This window comes from Nematolebias whitei, chromosome 8, assembly GCF_014905685.2.
Source record: "Nematolebias whitei isolate Nwh7 chromosome 8, NemWhi1, whole genome shotgun sequence".
Classification (NCBI taxonomy): domain Eukaryota; kingdom Metazoa; phylum Chordata; class Actinopteri; order Cyprinodontiformes; family Rivulidae; genus Nematolebias; species Nematolebias whitei.
In genome coordinates, this window is record NC_056505.1 from 4,348,102 (window position 1) to 4,367,985 (window position 19,884).

At 43.9% G+C, this 19,884-nt stretch overlaps 1 protein-coding gene across 1 annotated transcript in view; it reads right to left on the reverse strand.

Moving 5' to 3' along the window:
- The window catches only part of slc4a4a (solute carrier family 4 member 4a), a 63,538-nt gene that overhangs the window by 14,539 nt on the left and 29,115 nt on the right, over nucleotides 1-19,884 (reverse strand). Inside the window, exons 6-15 of the mRNA XM_037680856.1 lie at nucleotides 19,005-19,165; nucleotides 14,777-14,956; nucleotides 11,314-11,390; nucleotides 6,590-6,747; nucleotides 6,340-6,427; nucleotides 4,366-4,520; nucleotides 3,861-3,971; nucleotides 1,226-1,400; nucleotides 1,004-1,137; nucleotides 601-875 (exon numbers count right to left, since the gene is read on the reverse strand). Of these exons, the coding sequence (XP_037536784.1) occupies nucleotides 601-875; nucleotides 1,004-1,137; nucleotides 1,226-1,400; nucleotides 3,861-3,971; nucleotides 4,366-4,520; nucleotides 6,340-6,427; nucleotides 6,590-6,747; nucleotides 11,314-11,390; nucleotides 14,777-14,956; nucleotides 19,005-19,165 (1,514 nt within the window). The remainder of the gene's footprint in view (nucleotides 1-600; nucleotides 876-1,003; nucleotides 1,138-1,225; nucleotides 1,401-3,860; nucleotides 3,972-4,365; nucleotides 4,521-6,339; nucleotides 6,428-6,589; nucleotides 6,748-11,313; nucleotides 11,391-14,776; nucleotides 14,957-19,004; nucleotides 19,166-19,884) is intronic.

A 19,884-nucleotide genomic window follows, 5' to 3' on the forward strand; every position in this document is an offset into this window, starting at 1 on the left:
ATAAAACCATTGTGTGATAAGCATTCACACTGCATTTTGGCAGTACATGCAAATTGTCTTATCAATAATGTAACCCCCTGTCAGGGATGTGCTTGTAGAGGTAATCGCCTCTAGACTACTGAGATGTCACTGGTGGTTCATGGCTTCAGACCCTCAGCAGGTGTAGGATGGACTACACCACCGTTATGCTGATAAATCTATAAATACCTTGTGTTGTCCATATAAAATGTGGTTATGCTTTCAGTTGTTTTATATTGCTTAAAGGTTTCCTCACAATTTAGTGTGATAATTTTTCTGTATAACCAGGAAATGCTCCTGGGTGCCTCGAATTTCCCCCCTGGGATTAATTAAGTATTGTCCGCCCGTCTAGCTAGCTAGTTACCTGCCTACCTTCCTACCTGTCTGTCTGTCTAGTGTGGGGACATTCTCCATTTTTTCCACAACTGTGGTAAAGTATTCAGTAGGTGGCAGTGACTCGATCAAGAAGAGCACCTTTGTTCTCTTATTTTTTGAGTTTTTAATCAACTTTGAATAAACAGTTTTTAATGAACTTTGCGTTTGATGTTGGATCAATCAGGGTAAAGTTGAAGAACTTCTCACCATAGATGGCTGGAGCCATGCAGAGACATTCATAGTGCGTGATGTTTTCCATTATGAAGTCGGAGTTGATGGGGTAGTGGTGAGCTAGCTTAATCATCTTCTTAAAGGCGTCGTAGATGAAGATGAAGCTGATGAGGCAGGAGAAGCCTTCCTCGGTGAAGCGAGTGAAATATTTCACCAGAAAACTGGCGTCGGTGGCGACGAGCACCAGGCAGAGGAACGCCGACCACAGGCCGATCCAAAGGCGGAACTCCATGTAGTCGAAGTCGTTTTCTCTGGAAGCAAAGAGATCGGATAAAAACTGAAGTGATTAAACAAACAAAACTCTGAAATTAAGAACAAAATGTAAGAAAACATGGCTCTGAAATGAGAGCTGTTCAGTGGGCTTGCTGTCAGAAAGTACCTGCTGAAGTTGAACAGCAACCGTTCAAAGACCAGGACTGGACCGGTGCTGCTCAGGATGATGAGGGGCTGACCAGCCAGCAAACAGAAAACACCTCCGGCGATGGCGGTCCCTAAAAAACTCTCCAACACACCCTGCACACACCGAGGGCTCAGATTCTGAAAAGATTCATCAAATGACGGGTCAACATAATGATTCCAAAGTTTTAAAACCGGGTCGGACCTGCATGTTTTCCGTGGCGTCCCCCAGCAGACCTCCGAAGGTGATGGCGTTGGTCACAGTTCCCAGGTAAATAAAAAGAATGGCCGACAGAGCCTGAATGTGAAATGCATCAGTGATGTCACTGAGAAAGAAAGGCGCTTTTCTCTTCAGGTCCAGTAGGAGACCACCACAGAACCTGACGGGACACAAAGAAAAGACACATTGGACCAGGATGGAGAACCAGGTTAGAACCTGAGCCTTCAGCTATCAGGCAAGTATAAGACATGGATTAATACCAGGCCCCCACAGAGAGAGGACGACCTACACATATCTGCATGTACACAACAGAAAACATGATCCTGCAGACAAACTAGATCCTGTTGACCAACCAGATCATTCAGATAGCTACCAGATCCTACAGATACCAGATCCTGTAGACCAATCAGATCATGTAGATCAACCAGATCCAGTCGATCAACCAGATCATACAGATACCAGGTCCTTTATGGTAAATGGTAAATGGACTAAACTTCTATAGTGCCTTTCGATCTTATTTCAAGATACTCGAAGCGCTTTACACAACAATCAGTGTCGTCCTCAATTACCCATTCATACAGCTCTATACTAGATCTCTACAAAGCTAATTGAACAAATCATTCTAAAGAGACTAATCAGTGCTTTAGCTCACATTCATGCACTGATGAGACACACATCAGAGGCTATGAGGGGTTCAGTGTGTTGCCCAGGAACACTTCGACATGTGACTGCTGGTGGATTCAAACCCCCAACTCTTGCATTGGAGGACGACTGCTCTAACCACTCAGCCACAGCCGCCCCATATAGAAAAACCATATCCTACAGATAACAGATCATACAGACAGATCTTACAGATACCAGATCCTGCAGACCAATCGGATCATGTAGATAAACCAGATCCAGTAGATCAACCAGATACCAGGTCCTGCAGAAAAACCATATCCTACAGATAACAGATCATACAGATAATGGATTATATAGACCAACCAGATTCTACAGATACCAGATCATGTAGACCAACCAGATCCTACAGATACCAGATCATGTAGACCAACCAGATCCTGCAGACCAACCAGATCATACAGATGTCAGATCCTACAATTACGAGATCCTGTAGATCAATCAGATCCTACAGATAGCAGATCCTGCAAACTAACCAGATCCTACAGATACTATATCATGTAGACCAACCAGATCCTACAGCCCAACCAAATCCTACAGATATCAGATCCTGTAGACCAACAAGATCCTTCAGATACCAGATACTGTAGACCAACCAGCTCCTTCATATACCAGATCCTGTAGACCAACCAGATCCTGCAGACCAAACAGATCATACAGATAGCAGATACTGTAGACCAACCAAATCCTACAGATACAGATCATGTAGACCAACCAGATCCTGCAGACCAACCAGATCCTACAGATGTCAGATCCTACAATTACAATATCCTGTAGATCAATCAGATCCTACAGAAAGCAGATCCTGCAAACTAACCCGATCCTACAGATACTATATCATGCAGACCAACCAGATCCTACAGCCCAACCAAATCGTACAGATATCAGATCCTGTAGACCAACCAGATCCTGCAGACCAAACAGATCATGCAGATAGCAGATACTGTAGACCAACCAAATCCTACAGATACAGATCATATAGACCAACCAGGTTCTGCAGACCAACCAGATCCTACAACTACTAGATCATTCAGACCAACTAGATCCTACAGATACCAGATCTTACAGATACTAGATCCTGCAGATCAACCTGATCCTACAGATACCAAATCTGATAGCTGCAGGTTCTGGGACTTTTAGATTCAATTAGAATAAAAATAAGAATAAATTAAAATTAGTTGTTGCATGTTCTCTCCGTGCATGTGTGGGTTCTCTCCGTGTACTCCGGTTTCCTCCCACAGATTAAAAACATGCATGTTAGACTGATTGATAACTCTAAATTGTCCCTAGGTAAGAGAGAGAGAGTGAAAGATTGTTTGTCTCATTTGTGCCTGTGATGGACTGGAGGCCTGTCCAGGGTGTCCCCCACCTCTCACACAATGACTGCTGGACATGGGTACCAGTGACCCCCGTGACCCGGAAAGGAAGGAGCGAGTAAAAGATAATGAATAGATGAATCTAAAATTTTGTTGTTGCATCTGCTGTAATTGTCTCTGATGGTTTTTATTTGACTCTTTTTCTTCACAAATATGGTATCTCTAAGATCATGTTTTATATTTTATGCTTAAAATAAATATTATGCAACAAAATGACTGTGTGGTGGAGTGGGGGGTCTTGAAGTCCCACCTCGTTAGTGCGCTAATGCAAATTTGACAAATGCAACTTTCATCAAACTGCCGGCTGCAGCTCCAAACAACAAGAGAAGACGGGACAGCTGGTCTGTTACTACAAGACGTCTGTGGTAAAAACCTGAATCTGCAGAAACCCAGTCCGACCTCGAACAGCAAATCTCCCACCTTCCTGCGCGTGAAGTATGTGAGGTTTGTTCTGAAAGCCAATCTGTTTTCAGCAGCCGTCTCTGAGTTCATGCTGACCAGGTGGAAACGCCACTCCACCGCCCAGCAGCAACAGAAAGATGAAGTCGCAGAGTGCTTTATACCTTCCAGTCTTCTTCAGCTCATCCCCGGTTGCATGCCCCCCTCCTCCGTGACCCCCAGCATGAGGCGTGTCTCCGTTCATCTGAGAATCTCCTCCTGCAAACATGTTTTTCCTGCAACAGAGAAGTTCGTCGTAACTTTACCATGGAAGCGTTTTTACGTTGTTGACGTGTTAAATCTCCTCATCCCTCAGGTTAAAGCTTCTTATATTCCTGTTTGTCTGCAGCTGCTCTTTCAGATTTAAACACTTTAATACATCTGGATGCAGATGTTAAATCACAATATAACACTTAATCAACTCCTACATGTGTGATGAGGACTGACCGTTTTTCAGTTTCTTGTTTTTTGTAGAACTGATCAGTTTCTGTCTCTAAACGGAAGACTCTCAGACGTTAGTTGACGTGTTGATAATATCAAAAAACTCACTTTTGTTCTAATAAAAGGTCAGTTTGTTGTTGATAAAGGTTTGATTAAAAGATAAACTGATGTTTCTGCATGATTTTGGACCTTTTATCAGAGGAAGGGAGCGATTTGGGCGGCTCTATCCTGATGGTTGGGTCCCACTCTCCAGGTGGAAGAACGATCACCTCGTCCAGGAACTCGTCGATACCAGCCAGCAGGTCCTGTCTGTCCTTTGCCTTGTAGGCAATGTCATGAAAAATCTGCACACAGACAGAGAGGGACAACGGAGCGGAAAAGTCAGAGAAGGCCGTGAAAGCTGGTGGTTTCTCTGGGCAGTGAACTGGAAGATCAGATCTGAGGATTACTGGAAGAGGAAAAATGACATCACGCAAACACCAGACATAATCTCATCTAATCAACCCAAAAACTCTGGAGAGGACTTGAATTTTAATCAACTCATCCACTGACCTCTGGATTTCTGACTTCCAGAGACAACAAACTGTTTCTCTCTGACAGAAATCTTTCTTTCTGAAGTCAAAATATCAACATTTTTCATCATTCTGTGGAGAAGCTAATGTCCAAGTTAGTCACCAAGTTAGGGTGATTTCATCTGATCTTAATCTCTGTAGAGCAGAGGACAATAAACCAATTATAAATGTCTGTAGTTTATTAAAACTAATTCTGCATCAATTCTTTTTCTGCACTCGCTCTCGTGCAAGGTTGATGCCTCCTCTCCCTCTCCTGTTCTCCTCCTGCTTTTTTTTTGCTCTCTGTCTGTGTATCGGAGCTCCTGTTACACATCTTCCAAAACTAAAACTAGTGTCATGGATCTGGTCAGCTGGACTTTCAACGCAATCGATAAAATCTTTTCAACAAAGCGACCGCGTCCTGGAGAGCCCTCATGCCTCGCTGAGACTCACACGGCAGGTTACGTCATGGATCCGTGGGGAGTTTGACAGCTGATGTGTCTTTCCGTTTTGTCTTAGAAGGACGCCGAAGATGTTTATATAATTGGATTCATGATAGCAGGGTTTCTGATTTCTGGCATTGGCAGATTCCTGCGTTATCGGCTATTAAGGAAGACGACAGCAGCAGTTTAGACAATGGCAAAACTGAAGAGTCTGTGTGAAGGTCTGGTTCATGCTTCGAGTACTCAAAATCAGTTATTTACAAGCTAAACCATAAGAAGGAAGGGATTTGTGAGAATTGCAGACCACCTGCGGCTTCTGGGACTCGCCAGCATGTTGGAGACGACCTTGGAGGTAGCTCATAAGCACGGACCAGTGGAATGTCCACAAAGCAGGCCACAATTGTGGCTTATTTGAATCTGACTCCCCCAGTTGGCCTCAAAAACAGGCCGGCTTATCAAATTTCTCCTGGGATATGTGTAAAGCTTCATCTATCACATCCCCCCCACCCTCGCCCCCGAGAACTTCTGTGAAGGCTTATCACAGCTGTGCCAGCTGACCAACATCCTATCATGACTATGGTCAATCTGGAAGTGCTTCAGGGACAAATCTCACCGTGTTGCCATCAAATGCATATGTAATGTGTCTATAAATGTGCTGCTGGCAGAGTTTTAATGTCATGTCCTGATAGGACATGATGTGAAGAGATCTTTCTTTGTAATGCCACTATCATATCCTCATGGATTTTCCCCCTTTTCTATCTAAAAAAGTATTCTGAAAAAGGATAAGGGGCCGCGCTCCAGTAGCAGCAGCAACGTGCACTCCACCCATCTTTCAGACGACCCTACGAACATAATTTCACTGTATTTCGGTGCAATGATAATAAAGCTTATTCTGATTCTGATTAAAACCAAAACAGCTGAGACCTTTGAGCTGCTAAAAGCAAAAACTGACAAAAACCCTTGAACTATTTTAACAATGTTTTCTTAAACATCAGTTTCTTAAACAGTTACGTTTGATTTTGAGCTAATATTTGGTTTAAATTAGGTTTTCATCTTGTGGAAAGGCAGTTGCAGGTCTGTGTTTGAAAAGGTGTTTAGTAGTCAGTTGAGAAATGTTATCTTGATGAAGGTGCAGAGGCTTGGACTCAGTCTTGTGACAGGAGCCTGACCTCGTCTGACATCAGCGTAGCGATCGCTCTGCCGATCTCGTGGTAAGATTTGGCCTGTCCTTTGGGTCCAAGCAGGATGAATAAAAACCTGAAGAAGAAAAGAAAGTAGAGTGTAAATCAGTGCACCAAAAACATTGAGGTTTCCTTCATTCCCGTTCAACTCCAGTTCAGAAAAACACTCATCTCCAAAACTACAAACATTCACTTCCTGACTTCCTGCTGTGTATCTACTGGGTTTAGGGACAGCCACCTGGTGGGAACTGGGACTTCTGTGAGCGCTCCCAACATGACGGCCTGCTGCAGACGAACAAACGCCACAAACGGAGAATCCAGGAAGTCCACCTCCCCCACCAGCACGTTGGAGGCCTCCGCGTCTCTCGGCAGCTTCTTCATGAACTTGTTTTTCAGCTGAAAGTGCAAAAGACAAAAAGGAGGTCAGAAATGTTACTATCCTGCAGCACGCTGTCTGGACAGGTGCAGCTTTTATTAAACAGAACCGTCCTTTAGAGACGAGCCAGAACCTGAAAGCTCGAAAGATGGAGGACCAGGACCTGCTGAGCTCCAAAGGTTCAGCATTTACCCGTTTCACCTGGAGGATTTCCTCTTTTATTTCCTCGTACGTAATGCATCAACAACAAAAACTGACCCAAGTGAGTTTATAAAGGAAGAAACTGCATTAAGTTACCTTTTTGATGCGGAACTGGAAAAGATTGAGCTGAAAAAGTCGTGAAGAAATGATTTATTTCTTTGAAATATTCCTGGAGCCATCGATCAGACTAAACACGGAGGGCCAGACCTAATTTTCCTTCATAGTAGCTCGTCTTCATTCACAAATCTTGTTTTGTTTTAAAATCAAACACGTTTTAAATTAAATACGGCAAACAGACGACATGTTTTGTTGAATTCTTCATATTTCTTCATCTGATCTCTGAGCTGAACACCTGAACACCAAACTGCAGGTTCTTTAATGTCCTTAACTTCCTTTAATTTCCATCCATTCATACTGTTCAACTTGAAGAAGGACTACTGTATTATATGTTTTTATAAGATTAGTTATGAACCATAATTAAATTAAATGTAAACCAGCTTTTCTATGACCAGTCTGAGGTTATTAGATAAAACTCCTCCTGGATAAGAATCTTATGAAAACCTACTGTGTTACTTTATAACCATGAGTCAGGAAACATTTACTAAGACAAAACCATGAACTAACTGCTGGACCTTTGTCCCCTGGATGTCCTCACATGTGGCTCAGTCTGCTGAAGTCCTTAAAGCTCGTTTCTGTGTGTGAAGACAAAGTTCCTGTCCTTTAACTTAAACATGGGAATTAAACTTCTAAACACTTCAACATGTCTGCTCTGGGTTCTGTAGTGTTCTTGGTTGGAAGGACGTAGAGGAATTAAGGAGCTAAATGAGTGGACAATGCACTTCCTGTCAGATGATCCCACGGTTCTTTAGAAGTGGTAACTGGATTGAACTGATTGTTTGTTAAAGGCTCTGTCTGAACTGATCAGATCTGTATTTCTGTCTATAACTCTATAAACCAGGGTTCAAATTACCAATGACCAAAAAGATTTGAAAACGGAAAAATAGTAAGGGACTAAAATAACGAGGAGCAGCAGGTGCCACAAGAAGAGTAAATCTGCAGGAAGACAGCAGAAGGTGAGTATATGCTCTGTAGGATAATCCTGGCAGTAAAAGTTCTTATTGTGTTCGGAAAGCTCTTCCAGATGTTTTCTTTTTTTCAGGCTTAGGTAGGGAGGAGCTAGGGTTCCTCAGTCTCAGGTGATTGGGGTTGTTGCAGGCAGTCACAGCTGGTATCAGTGGACTAAGGGGGCTTAGCCCCCCCCCCCCCCCTTTTCTGGCATTTACAATAAATGTTAAAATAAACAACTTAAAAATACATTTTAGAAATAATGTCACATTTTGTTCAATTTACAACAAAACTGGTGTCAAACCGCCTGGAGAAAATCCCAGGGTCGTTCCAAAGGGCTAAATTCTGACAGCCCCGTTCTGTTACTGTTCCTTCGTGGTTCAGAATGATTGACAGACGTCTGGTCACGCCCCCTCGGTTTGCAGCTCATTGGGGCTAATTGTGGTCAGCGAGGGTCAGCCCGCAGCCACAGGATTCATCCAGTGAGGATGTATGTACAATAACGTGCCTCCAGCGTGAGTGCATGTGGGCGTGGTTTGGCGTAGACTGTATGATGGCGCCTGTGTTTGAACTCGCTACCATCGGTTGTTTCACTGCTGCTGCAAGCTGCCTTAAATCTGTTTTCTCCTGTTTTCATTTTGTATTGGGAATGTTCAACCTATGCTGGTCTATAATCGGCAAACGCTGCTGTCCATCCGGGGGTCCATGCAGAGGAGCTGCGCCCCACCCTCAGGTGCCGGCTCACCAGCGAGCAGCTTCACTTCTAGTGTTTTTCGTGAGCCTGCGCTGGGTTCACACGGATCTCGGAGGAAGAGCGAGGCAGCCGGTGTCCAGGTGAAGCTCAGGCCTGGATTACCTGGACCTCTGCGCTACTGCTGCCTCCGGTCTGTTTATCCAGAAGCTCCGGACTCATCACCGTTTCTTCCTTCAGTTGATGGACTACATGATGTTCGTGGAGTTAACCCTCAGCTTCCCCTTCGTCTGAAACGGGCTGCTGCAGTAAGTACCCTGTCCTCTGCCCCGCTGCGTGTGGTATTAATGTTCATTCAATAATAATCTTTCTTGCTGAATGACTTTATAAAGGCCCTATATATATATGTATATAATATGTGTAAACTGTCTATTTTGAAGTTATAGTCCCCCTGGTGGAAACCCCACGAGCCGCCACTGGTTGCAGGTTAAACCAGTGGAGAGCAGGCAGGCAGCAGTCATTGTTCTGATCTTGGGTTGTTGTCTTGCAGGTATGGTTGGAGATGAAGACAATGGAGCCGGGTCAAGTGTGAACAGGAACCACCAAAAGAGCTCACAGTGAATGCAGTGTTGCATTCAACGGTCCAACAAAGACTCATGGTTCAACTCAGCCTTAAGTAGAGAGTGAAGTACGAGCTGGAAACTGCTGCGGGGGAGACGGGTGTCTGGGCTTCTCTCCTGGACTTGTTGCCTCTGCAACCCGACTATGGATAAGCGGTAGAAAATGGATGGATGGATGAATTAGGATTGTTGCAGTGGAACATGGAAAGCCTGATAATTTACTGCTGTTGCTAGGCAACATCAAATCAGCTGTCCTCAGCGGTGACTGATTGGGGACTGGCACCACCCACTCAAGTGTGCTGCAGAAGATGCTGGACTGAACTGAAGCTCAGCGGAACCACTGCAGCTGCTGCAGTTAGTGTTCTTCTTAGAGCCAGTGGGCATCTTCACAGAAGTTAAGTAAGGTCAAAGTTCATGTCACAAATGTTGGGAATTCACAAACACGGAGAATAAAAGAAAAAATCTCCGTGTGCATGACGCCTTTTGTTTTGGGATCGAATGGTTCAACTGCATCCTGATCATCTTTGCACCAAATTTATTGCACCCCATTGCAGAGCAAAGAAGGGAAATTGTTAACACCCCCCACCCCCACCCCCATCCGTCATTTTGTCCATCCGTACACATTGTGAGCATGAAAACTTGTAAATAAGTGAGGTAGAAACTTCCATTTTGTGACGTAAGAAAGCTCACAATGAAAAACGCCGTTGTTAAATCAAAATCCAAAATGGCAGCCACTTTACGTACTCTGTAAACCAGCCACCCGTATCATCTGAGGAAATTATCATTTCTAGATTTTAGATTGCTTGAATGTATAATTTCCTCAAATGACTGGGGTGACAGGCAGCACGGTGGAGCAGTGGGTAGAGCTGCTGCCTCTCAGCGAGCATGTCACCTCAATTCAAATCCTGGCCGGGGTCTTTCTGGGTGGAGTTTGCATGTTCTCTCCGTGCATGCGTGGGTTTTCTCCCACAGACCAAAAACATGCATGTTCGGCTGATGGGTAACTCTAAATTGTCTCTAGGTGAAAGAGAGACTGAATGCTTGTTTGTCTCTGTGTCCCTGTGATGGACTGGGGACCGGTCCATGTCCAGCCTCTCACACAGTGATGGTTGGACATGGGCACCAGTGATCCCCCGCAACCCAGAATGGAAGAAGCAAGTAAAGATAATGGATGGATGGAATGGGGTGGCCAATGGTGGCCCCCTGGCTCCAGCAGGTGGAAAACGACTCCCTCCACCTGCCAGGATTTATAATGCACCAAAAACATGAGTTCACTTACATTCCTTGTTCAATTCTAATCCAGAATAATAATCTCAAAACCTAACAATGTTCACTATTTAAATCCCTCACCCACGGGGGGCATCAGCATGATGCTTGTTAACCAATACAACATCTTTGTCCATAAACAAACACAGAACTGTGTTAGCTGCAGATGTATCTTTACAGCCTGATCTATTAAAAACTAACTTAAAAAGGTTTGTGTACAAAAACAAGATGGATGGAGCTAACACGGTCAAAAGCCATTTCCATCAGGTTGGTAGATTGAAGGTTCAGACTCCCCACCTCAGCTTTGGACATTTTGTTGGAGAAGAACCCTCTGGATGTTGTTTTTGTCCTAAGATGCATCAAACTTGTTCTCCGGTCATCATTTGTTGGATCATGATGACTTTGGTATTTTGAAGTGTCGTCTGCGAGAATAGTGATTTTTTTATTTATTTATCTTCATATTCAATCTGTGGGCAGAGCCAGGTCCAGATTTATGTTTAAATAATAGGTAGTTTCCTAAAACATTGTTCATTCTGAGTCCACATCAGTTTCCCTCAGTCTGTGGGGATTAATCTTCAACAGTCAGATTAACTTCAGTATATTACAAGAGAAATAATATTTAAACCAGAAACGTCTAATTCCAATCAAAAACACGTTGTGTTCCAGGAAAACTAAGCGTTCGACGAGGGGAAACTCGGCGCCGAAGGATCAGGTCTGGTTAAAGGATAATTGCTGCGACTCACCTGATCTTTCTCTGGTTTGTCAGAGATGTCGTTCAGACTGCTGGAGGTCAGGTTCCGGTGCGCCGTGGTCGGACTATCTGTCGGCGCACACAAACGGAGGAATGAGCTTCACCTTTATCAGGACACAAGAACCAGGAGGAAAACAGAAGAGATGGACAGGACCCAGGAAAGAGCAGAAGCCCAGAAGGTTTGCTCCACATGCAGCAGCGGAAACACTCACAGCTGTCCCAGAAAACCTTTAATTAACAACGTTCTCCCTCCAACATGGACGGGCCTTCTCCTGCACGTCTTTAATAAAACATCTCTAAACTGTAAACTGCTCCATTAGTCCCATTTAACACAAACTCTCCACCAGAGGCTTGAAGATGATAAAAGTTCTAACAACCTTCATACGCTCAAACTGACATTGTCAGATTTTCTACGTGATATTTAAACAGAAGCAGATCGAAATAAATCCAACAAAGTCAACCGTCACACAAGTTTCTTCTGGATTATTTCACTTGTGTAACGTGCAGCGTGTTTTTGATCATCTTGGTCTCCTGTCCTTCACATCCTGTCTCTATCTGAAGCAGGTAAGATGCTGACGATTATGGGTAAAACCATGTATGTCAGTATGGTGCAGCCATCCACAATAATAATAATAATAATAATAATAATAATAATAATGATCTGTGATGGACTTGCGACCTGTCCAGGGTGTACCCCGCCCCTCGCACAGTGATTGCCGGACATGGTGACCCCCGTGACCCAAAATGGAAGAAGCGAGTAAAGATAATGGATGGATAATGATAAAGATGATGATGATGTCAAGTAAACCTGAATCACAGACATTATTAAAGGGATAGTTCCTTTCATTTTTGATGTGCGGTTGAGTGGATCAGTTCTGACCAGTCAGTATCTTACCTGCAGCAGTCAGAGTGATGTCAGTTTGGAAAATCAGAGAGAAAATATTGCTGATAGAGGAGGGTCATTTAAAATAAGTTAAAACTTTCACAGCGTTATGAACAAATCCTGAAGGAACTTTTAAACGTACATTGTTTATATATTTGTTTTTAATTCAAACAGTGTTTGTGTTGCTGTGAGGAAGTAATGCTGAGTTCCACTGACCTGAGCTTCAAGATACAGCCAATAAAAAAAGAGTCATGACTAAAACAGTTTTCATCCTCCTGTGTGAAGGAGCGCATTCAGAGGAAGACCGGAGGTCGGAGAGTTCTCAGCCAATCAGCAGTGAGCTGTGGTTTTCAACAGAAAAATGAATGTTGTGCAAAAATGACACTTATGTCTCAAAACTGAACTTGATTATCTGTTAGCTGGACTCCTCCACAAGAATTTCTCTCTCATTCCTAAACGCAGATCACTGACTGTTATCCCCTGCAGGTAAGATACTAGCATTTTAAAGCTGCTCCACCTCAGTCAGCCTCATCAGAAAATGACTGATGAGTAGTTGGCAGTGTGAACGTAAACGTGTGCCTTTGGACTTACTGAGCCAGTCCATGCTGGTACTCCTTTGGTTCTGCAAGTCCTCCATGGAGACGTGACCTGACAGGCAGGTCACAGAGTTCTCCTGAGGACTGCGAGCTTTTAGCAGCAGGAGCAGGTTATCAAAGCCCATCCAGGCAAGCAGGAAGAGGGAAAAACAGATTTGAAGGTGAAGTGACGGACGAGCCGACCGAGACAAAAGTGAAGATTTGTTAAAAGAACATCAAGTTGAAAGAATCAAACTCCCGAGTGTTAGAAAGTGTGTTGAGAAACAGTGAGTTCAGAGGAGTGATGAAGATGAACGTTCTGGTTCAAAGATGCCCTTTATCCTTCAAGGCTTGGAACCAATGAATGATTCTCCTTATCTTTACTATGACTCTGATAACAGATGTTTCCTTCATCATAAATACCTGTGGCTGGTCACACATTAATCAGAGTTTCAACACACGGAGCCACAAATCGAGAGGAAAACATCCGTTCGCTGTGAGTTTGAAGAAATGACCGTCTGTCTTTAAACGCTCAGAGGTCTGTTTCAGTCAGATCCAGTTCAGTCTCACGGATCTTTTTCCTTTTGTATGTTTTAGAGAAATGGTTCTCAAACTGGGGTCCCCGGACCCCCGGGGGTCTGTGAGCCGGTGCTTGGGGGTCTGCAAATTTTTTTTATAAGCACGTAGGTGTTTAACAACTTGTTAAAATACACCAAAATGCAGGAAATCACATCTGTTTTATTCAAAAATTTCAGGGGGAGGACCCCCAAGCCCCTGCCCACCCGTTCCGGCATTGATCAGTTTACAAATGAAGCCCTGTTTCTTGGTTTGATACTTCTGTGATGATTCTGCTCAGTTTTCTGTAATAATTTGAACAAGTGGCAATGCATTTGTGTTCAATATGTGAATAAGTAAAGTTTTAAAGTGGTTTTTGATACTGTTAATGTCCTCAAAACTGTAATTTTGGGAAGTTCAAATAAAATTTTTTGTTAATTAAGTGTGTCTTGAATTGAAAATACCCAGTGGTGTAGTCTACATGTTTGTACTGGGTATATTGTGCTTAGAAACCAAAGTACACTGGGCAGTACAATATAATCGTCAATTTATTTTGATTTTTAAGCATATTGATCATTTCCAAATTTCTCTGATGCTTATATTTGAATAGATGAACAACAAACTTTGTGCAACAGTTGGCTTTGTATTAAAAACATCTTATTGGATTTATAAAACAGTATCAAAGCAAAGCGCTGCATATGGATAAGTTGTTACGGAAGTGTTTAATTGCTGTTTAACGTATCAATGGCACGTGTCTAATGATGTGTCATGTATCATTGGGCACTTTTAAGTGGGTATACTTAAATTCTTAATCTTTTCTAGTGGGTATACTCCGTATATCTGAGTATCACGTAGATTACACCACTGAAAATAACCCATGTTTAAATGTATAAAAATTGTATTGACACTATTAAAGAACAGGTCTTAAATATTTATATTACGCAAATATTTCTATTGCATTAAAGAGACAAACTGAATAAAATTATTTAATGAACATGAGGGGTATGAGGGGGTCCCTGAACCCCAAAAGTTTGAGAACTCCTGTTTTAGAGAAATGATCAGCTCTAAGTTTAAATTCAGACTTCTGATGCGTTTGAATTTTTATTTGTTGCTCCGGTTCAGGTCCTCTGTAACGTTGGTACAACCATCAGGGTTAAAGTGCTGTTAAAGTGTGGAAATCAAGTTGGATAAATTAGTCAAATTAAATCCATTACATAATGAATTTTAAAGTGTTATTTCTGAACAGAAGAATGTGGAAAAAATGAACACCCAAGGGGTTTTCCTGCATCTCTGTTGGATCTTGTGGAAGACGGGGGCAGTTTGTGTCTGCCCTCAGAGCTCACTGTTCACCTCAACACCGCAGTCAATTTGGAGGTCCACCCTTATTTTGATTTTGTTAGATAAAAAGTCCAAAGACTGCACCAAACTGGCCCAGATGTTACCGTTCTCCTGGTTGGAAAACAGCCTACTTGCACTGGAGACCGTTTTGCCGATGTCAGCCAGGGAGCGAAGGTTGGACTTCTTGGTCTGGTGGCGATGTTTCCGTAGCAACGTGAACATCACCTTGTCCTTCAGGTCTGCTTTCAGCTGGCCGATCTCAATCTGGTTGTCAGTGATCATCTCTGAAGGTGCACAGAGGAGACATGAGTACATGAAGTTAGACCTGGTGTACCACTTTCCACTCAGAGGAAAAGTTACGTAAATGTTTAAAAGCTTGCACATTTTGACTAAATTTATTGCACGAGTTGTAGGAAACTTTTAATTTCATTGCCCTGGAGTTCAAAGCAAACAAGTAAATTGCAGCTAAACGCTCCTTCATCCTCGTCAGAACGCAATTAGTGCATCCAAGATTCTAATGTGTCTCCGTGGAGCAGCTCGGTCTCACGAGGGTCAGAAGCCTGAATGCTGACAGAACGCAGCCTCGGGGAAATTCTCCTCCTGCAGAGAGGAGTTGAGTTAAAGCCCGAACCAGGTCCTCCCTCAGCCTGCGTGGTCCAGGCTGCACAGTCAATTACTTCACATTAATCAAACCGAGTCAGAACTCTTCCTCCTGCTCTTTCATGCAGATAAACCAGGGGAGGGGGGGGGCCAAAGAGACACAACTGGAGACGACTGACTGTCCTTAATTCTGAAAGTCTTTGTGGCCATTTACAAATGATTTTAGAAGTCCAGTGACCGGATGTAAAGTTGAGTTTCAGTCTTTAACGGACGGCTCTGAAAAAGAGCAAAGAACGCTGTGATGTTTCTGAGCTCGAATGTGCCCATCAGTTCACAGAGTCAGTTGTCTATGTTCCTAGAAGACATTAAAGGTTTTCTAAACTAAAATGGGTGTGTGGACAGTGGACACCATACGCTTCCATTTGAAAAAGGCCTTTGATTACTGTCAACCACAAAATACTCCTATTCCACTGATTCTGCCGTCATTTCTCTGATAAAGCCATTGAGTCAGATGTGGCTGATCAGGAATGGTGGTCAGTGGTGTCACGTCTATCTTTAGTTCATAAATGGGGTCCCCCAAGGTTTTGTATTGGGACCTATTTTATTCTCATTATACCAAGTTTCTTCCTGAGGCTTTAAAGGTTGTACAAGTATACAATAATAAGGCTCCTATTCATGTTTTATACTGATACTTATATATTTCTACTAAGGTTTTAATCGTATATGAATTAGGATACAGTAAGAAGACTCTCACTGATGTTTTGTATGACCTACTTGGTAACATCTACTTCCATCCTGGGCTTCACCTGCTCTATAATGAGTCATTTGTGTATTTTGTTTGTGTTTTGTTGTATGATGCTCTGTTTGTGTACTTTTGTATAAAAACTCTTCTCACTTGTATAGAGCCATGTATTCCCCAACATCAACCTGCTGAAAGACAGACTGATGGGAACTAGATTTAGGCATGTAAATTAATCATTTGTATTTGTTCATTTATATCCACTGTCACTGTTTTTAATACATAAATCTGAAATCTACATTGTTGTTCAGAAATCAGATGGAATCAAGCGTTCAGACAGTCAGGGACAAGCTGACATTTATCGGGATTTACACACCAATACCAAGTCAATTATTCTTTCAATAAAAATATATTTAAACTTTAGCCAAATTTCTGCTGAACTTTGACCATTTCAAACAAATATTCTCATTGGTTTAGATGTAAACTTAAAGTTACTTTTATATTTCTCACTCTAAATGTCACCTCTGTATTACTTATTAATCTACACATGTTCAAAATTAAAGAGGCTAAGGAGGGTCTGTTCTGACTGGTTGACTTTAGTGGCCTAATTAAGCCCTGCCCATCAGAGAAGGCAGTTTCCATAGCAACTGATGCAGACAAACAGCTGCTTTATGACATCATTTAAAGAGAAGCGAACAGCTGGTCCCCTGGGGGGGCATTGCCACCTCAGTTCACCTCCCCATCCCAACGTCCTCCTCCGCCCACTCCACCACACCACCACTCAAACAGGGTTTTGGGGTTCAGATGCACTACTGAGCTACGGGGAGAATCATCCATCTCCGTGGCTGGTGGGGTCCTGGGCCCTAATTTTAATATACAACCTAGACACTCACTTATAACACTCTCACGACACATGCATATATAGGATCTGGAGTGGGCACATGATCGCACTTAGGTGGTGGGATGTACTACCATTTCCACCTCCCCGGACCTGTGCCCACTCTCATATGTAGCATGTAGACATTTAGGGTTCTGTGCGGAGATGAGGGGTGAACGGGCGCCGCCTGCTCTCTGGGCAAGAGGTGGGTCTGTGCCGGTCGCCACCTCATCCCCCCATTTTAAACGCACTGTATAACAACATGCATCAACACCATATTCGAGTGGGAGGAGGAGGAAGTGGGTCTGTTCATAATTTATTTATGCATATATAGATTTATTTATTTATTTTATTTTATTATTATTATTTTTTTTTTTTTTCCCCTTTCACAAACACCTCCTTTCTCCGTGTGACACTAGGGGTCGGGGATGGAGGGGGGGGGGGCCGCATTGTTGGGGTCTGGGCTGCGGGTGGGCTTTGGGCCTTGGGGGCGGTCAGTGTTGGGGCCGGTGCTTCGGTTCCTCCTGGGCTGTTCCGATTCTTTTAATCTAGGTTCCTGGTTGCGATGGACGGCACTCTGACCGGGGTGGCTGCCGGCTTTTGGCGGGGGGTCGGCTATGGTAGTGTACGTGTGGTCATTGGTGGTGTAGGGCGGCGGTTGGGGGCGTGGCTTCGTCTCATCCGGGCACTGGCTGGTCTTCCTGTGTGGCATTTGCGGTGGGGGTGCTCTGTGTGTGGGGGGGTGCATGGGTGGCGTGCTGGGGCGTCTCCGGGCCTATGGTGCGGAGCTCTTGATGTGAGAGCCGGCCCTCCTCGGCTGCGGCTCCCTGCTGCTCTGCCCCTTGGGCTGGGGCCGGCCTGTGGTCGCTGTCAGGTAGATGGTGCATGCGGTCGGCCCGACAGAGATTCTGTCGGGCTATCTGTGTGTGCCTGTTGGTTGCTCGGGTTGGGTTTTTGGTGGTCCCCCCTCTCTTGGATCAATTTGGGCCCCACGTTTGGTGTGGGGTCCACTCCCCCCGGTCGTGCCCCCCTTTGGCGGGGGACTCCCTTGCCGCCGGTGCATTGGTGGCTCTCGGTGTCTGGGCTGGGTGGTGGGGTGCACGTCGGTCCGCCCTGGTTGCTGCCTGGCGGGGCCTGGGTGCCCTGGCTCTGTCGGGGCTCTGCTAGGGGGTGGTATGGCCTCGGGGCTTGGGGCTCGGTGTCCATGGCCGGATCTACTTGGGGGGGGCATGGGTCGCTGGCCGGGCCTGTGGGCTCGTCGTTGCAGCTTCCTGGAGGCTCTGCATTGTGGTGGCTGGGGTCACCCGGTTCTTTCCTCTGCTCCTCTCTGGGGGGGTGCGGTTCTCCCTGTTGGGAGACTCTTGGGGCTCCGGGCCTGTGGGCCGCTGTGTGTCTGTGGCTCCGGTCCTCCCTATGTTGCCATTGTGTCCTGGGGGGGCGGGTCTGTGGGCCCCCGCGTCCACTATTGGGCATTCTTTTGGAGAAATCCGGTGGTGGTGGGCGTGCTTGCGCGGGTGTTTGGATTCAGGTGCTTTGACAGATGCACGCTAGGTTGGGTAGTGGCGGAAGCTAGATGATTCATTGTGCGATGTCGAATGTTTCATGGTGATATTGTGGGTGGCATTGTGCTGTGCATGTTGTTTTGTCATGGTGGTCTCTCGTCTTATCTTCTTCTTTTTTTATTATTTATTTATTCTTCTTTCTTCTCTTTCTTTAAAAAAAAATAATAAAAAAAAATAAAAAAATAAAATAAAATAAAATAAAATAAAAAAAAAAAAAAAAAAAATTGAGCGATGATGATAAGTTCATTGAAACACTTCACAATGTTTCTACACTTAAACTGAGCTCACAAAAAAAAAAATAAATAAATAAAAAAAAAAAAAAAAAAAAAAAAAAAAAAAAACAAAAGAGAAGCGAACAACTTTTATTTGGTTGGTCTGGCCGGTCACCTAGGACCAATCTGCCTTTGGAGACCCTACCAGGGGCAACTGCCCCCAACATTAGAGCTCTTAGGATCATTGAGATATACAAAGTCCTTCACCAGGATCAGTTGGTGATTCATGGAAGAGGAATTGTCCTCTTCTTTCCCAGATGAACGCTGAAAGGAGCAACTTACCGACAACCTGAGTCAGAGTCGAAGCTTCCATGTCGAGCATGATGGTGCCCTTTTCTATGCATTTCCGCAGTTCAAACAGGCTGTGCAACGACAGCGTAGCCACGTGAGGTTTACTCCAACGTTCTCCTCCCTTTTCCACCTTTTCCTCAAACTTGATCCACCTGCGGGGATAGAAAAATAATGAAAGTGATGAAATCCACTTAACTGGAAGCTCTAATATCAACAGGCTGAGCTAGAAGCTGGTTATAAACCTGAAATAACTGTTTATGTCATCTTAAAAATACACAAATGATGTTTGAAAGTTATTTTTACAAATAGCTGAGTACAAGTAGATGTCCTATAGTTAGGGTGGGTTTGGGTTTCCTCAACTATCCCTTGGGCCGGCTGCTATAGGTTCGGACTGCTGGAGGACAAACTGAACACATCTCCTCACTCTGCCACTGTCTTTACTCGCTCCACTCATCATGTTTTTATTCGTACTTATTTCTATCATTAATGTGTTTTTCTTTGGTTTTCTTCCAAAATAAACAATACATAGAACATAGAGATTACTTCTGGACCATAGAGACTAAATCTTGACCATGGAAATTACAGCTTGAACAGAGAAGGTACACCTGGACCATAGAAACTATACCTAGACCAGAGAGACTACTCCTGGACCATAGAGACTACATCTTGACCATAGAAAATACATCTGGAACAGGAGCCACACTTGGACCATAGAAACTACACCTGGACAATAACAACTAGATATGGACCGTAGAAACTACAGCTGGACCATAGAAAATACATATGGACCATATCAACTAGATATGGACCGTAGAAACTACAGCTGGACCATAGAAACTACACCTGGACAATAGAAACTACACCTGGACCA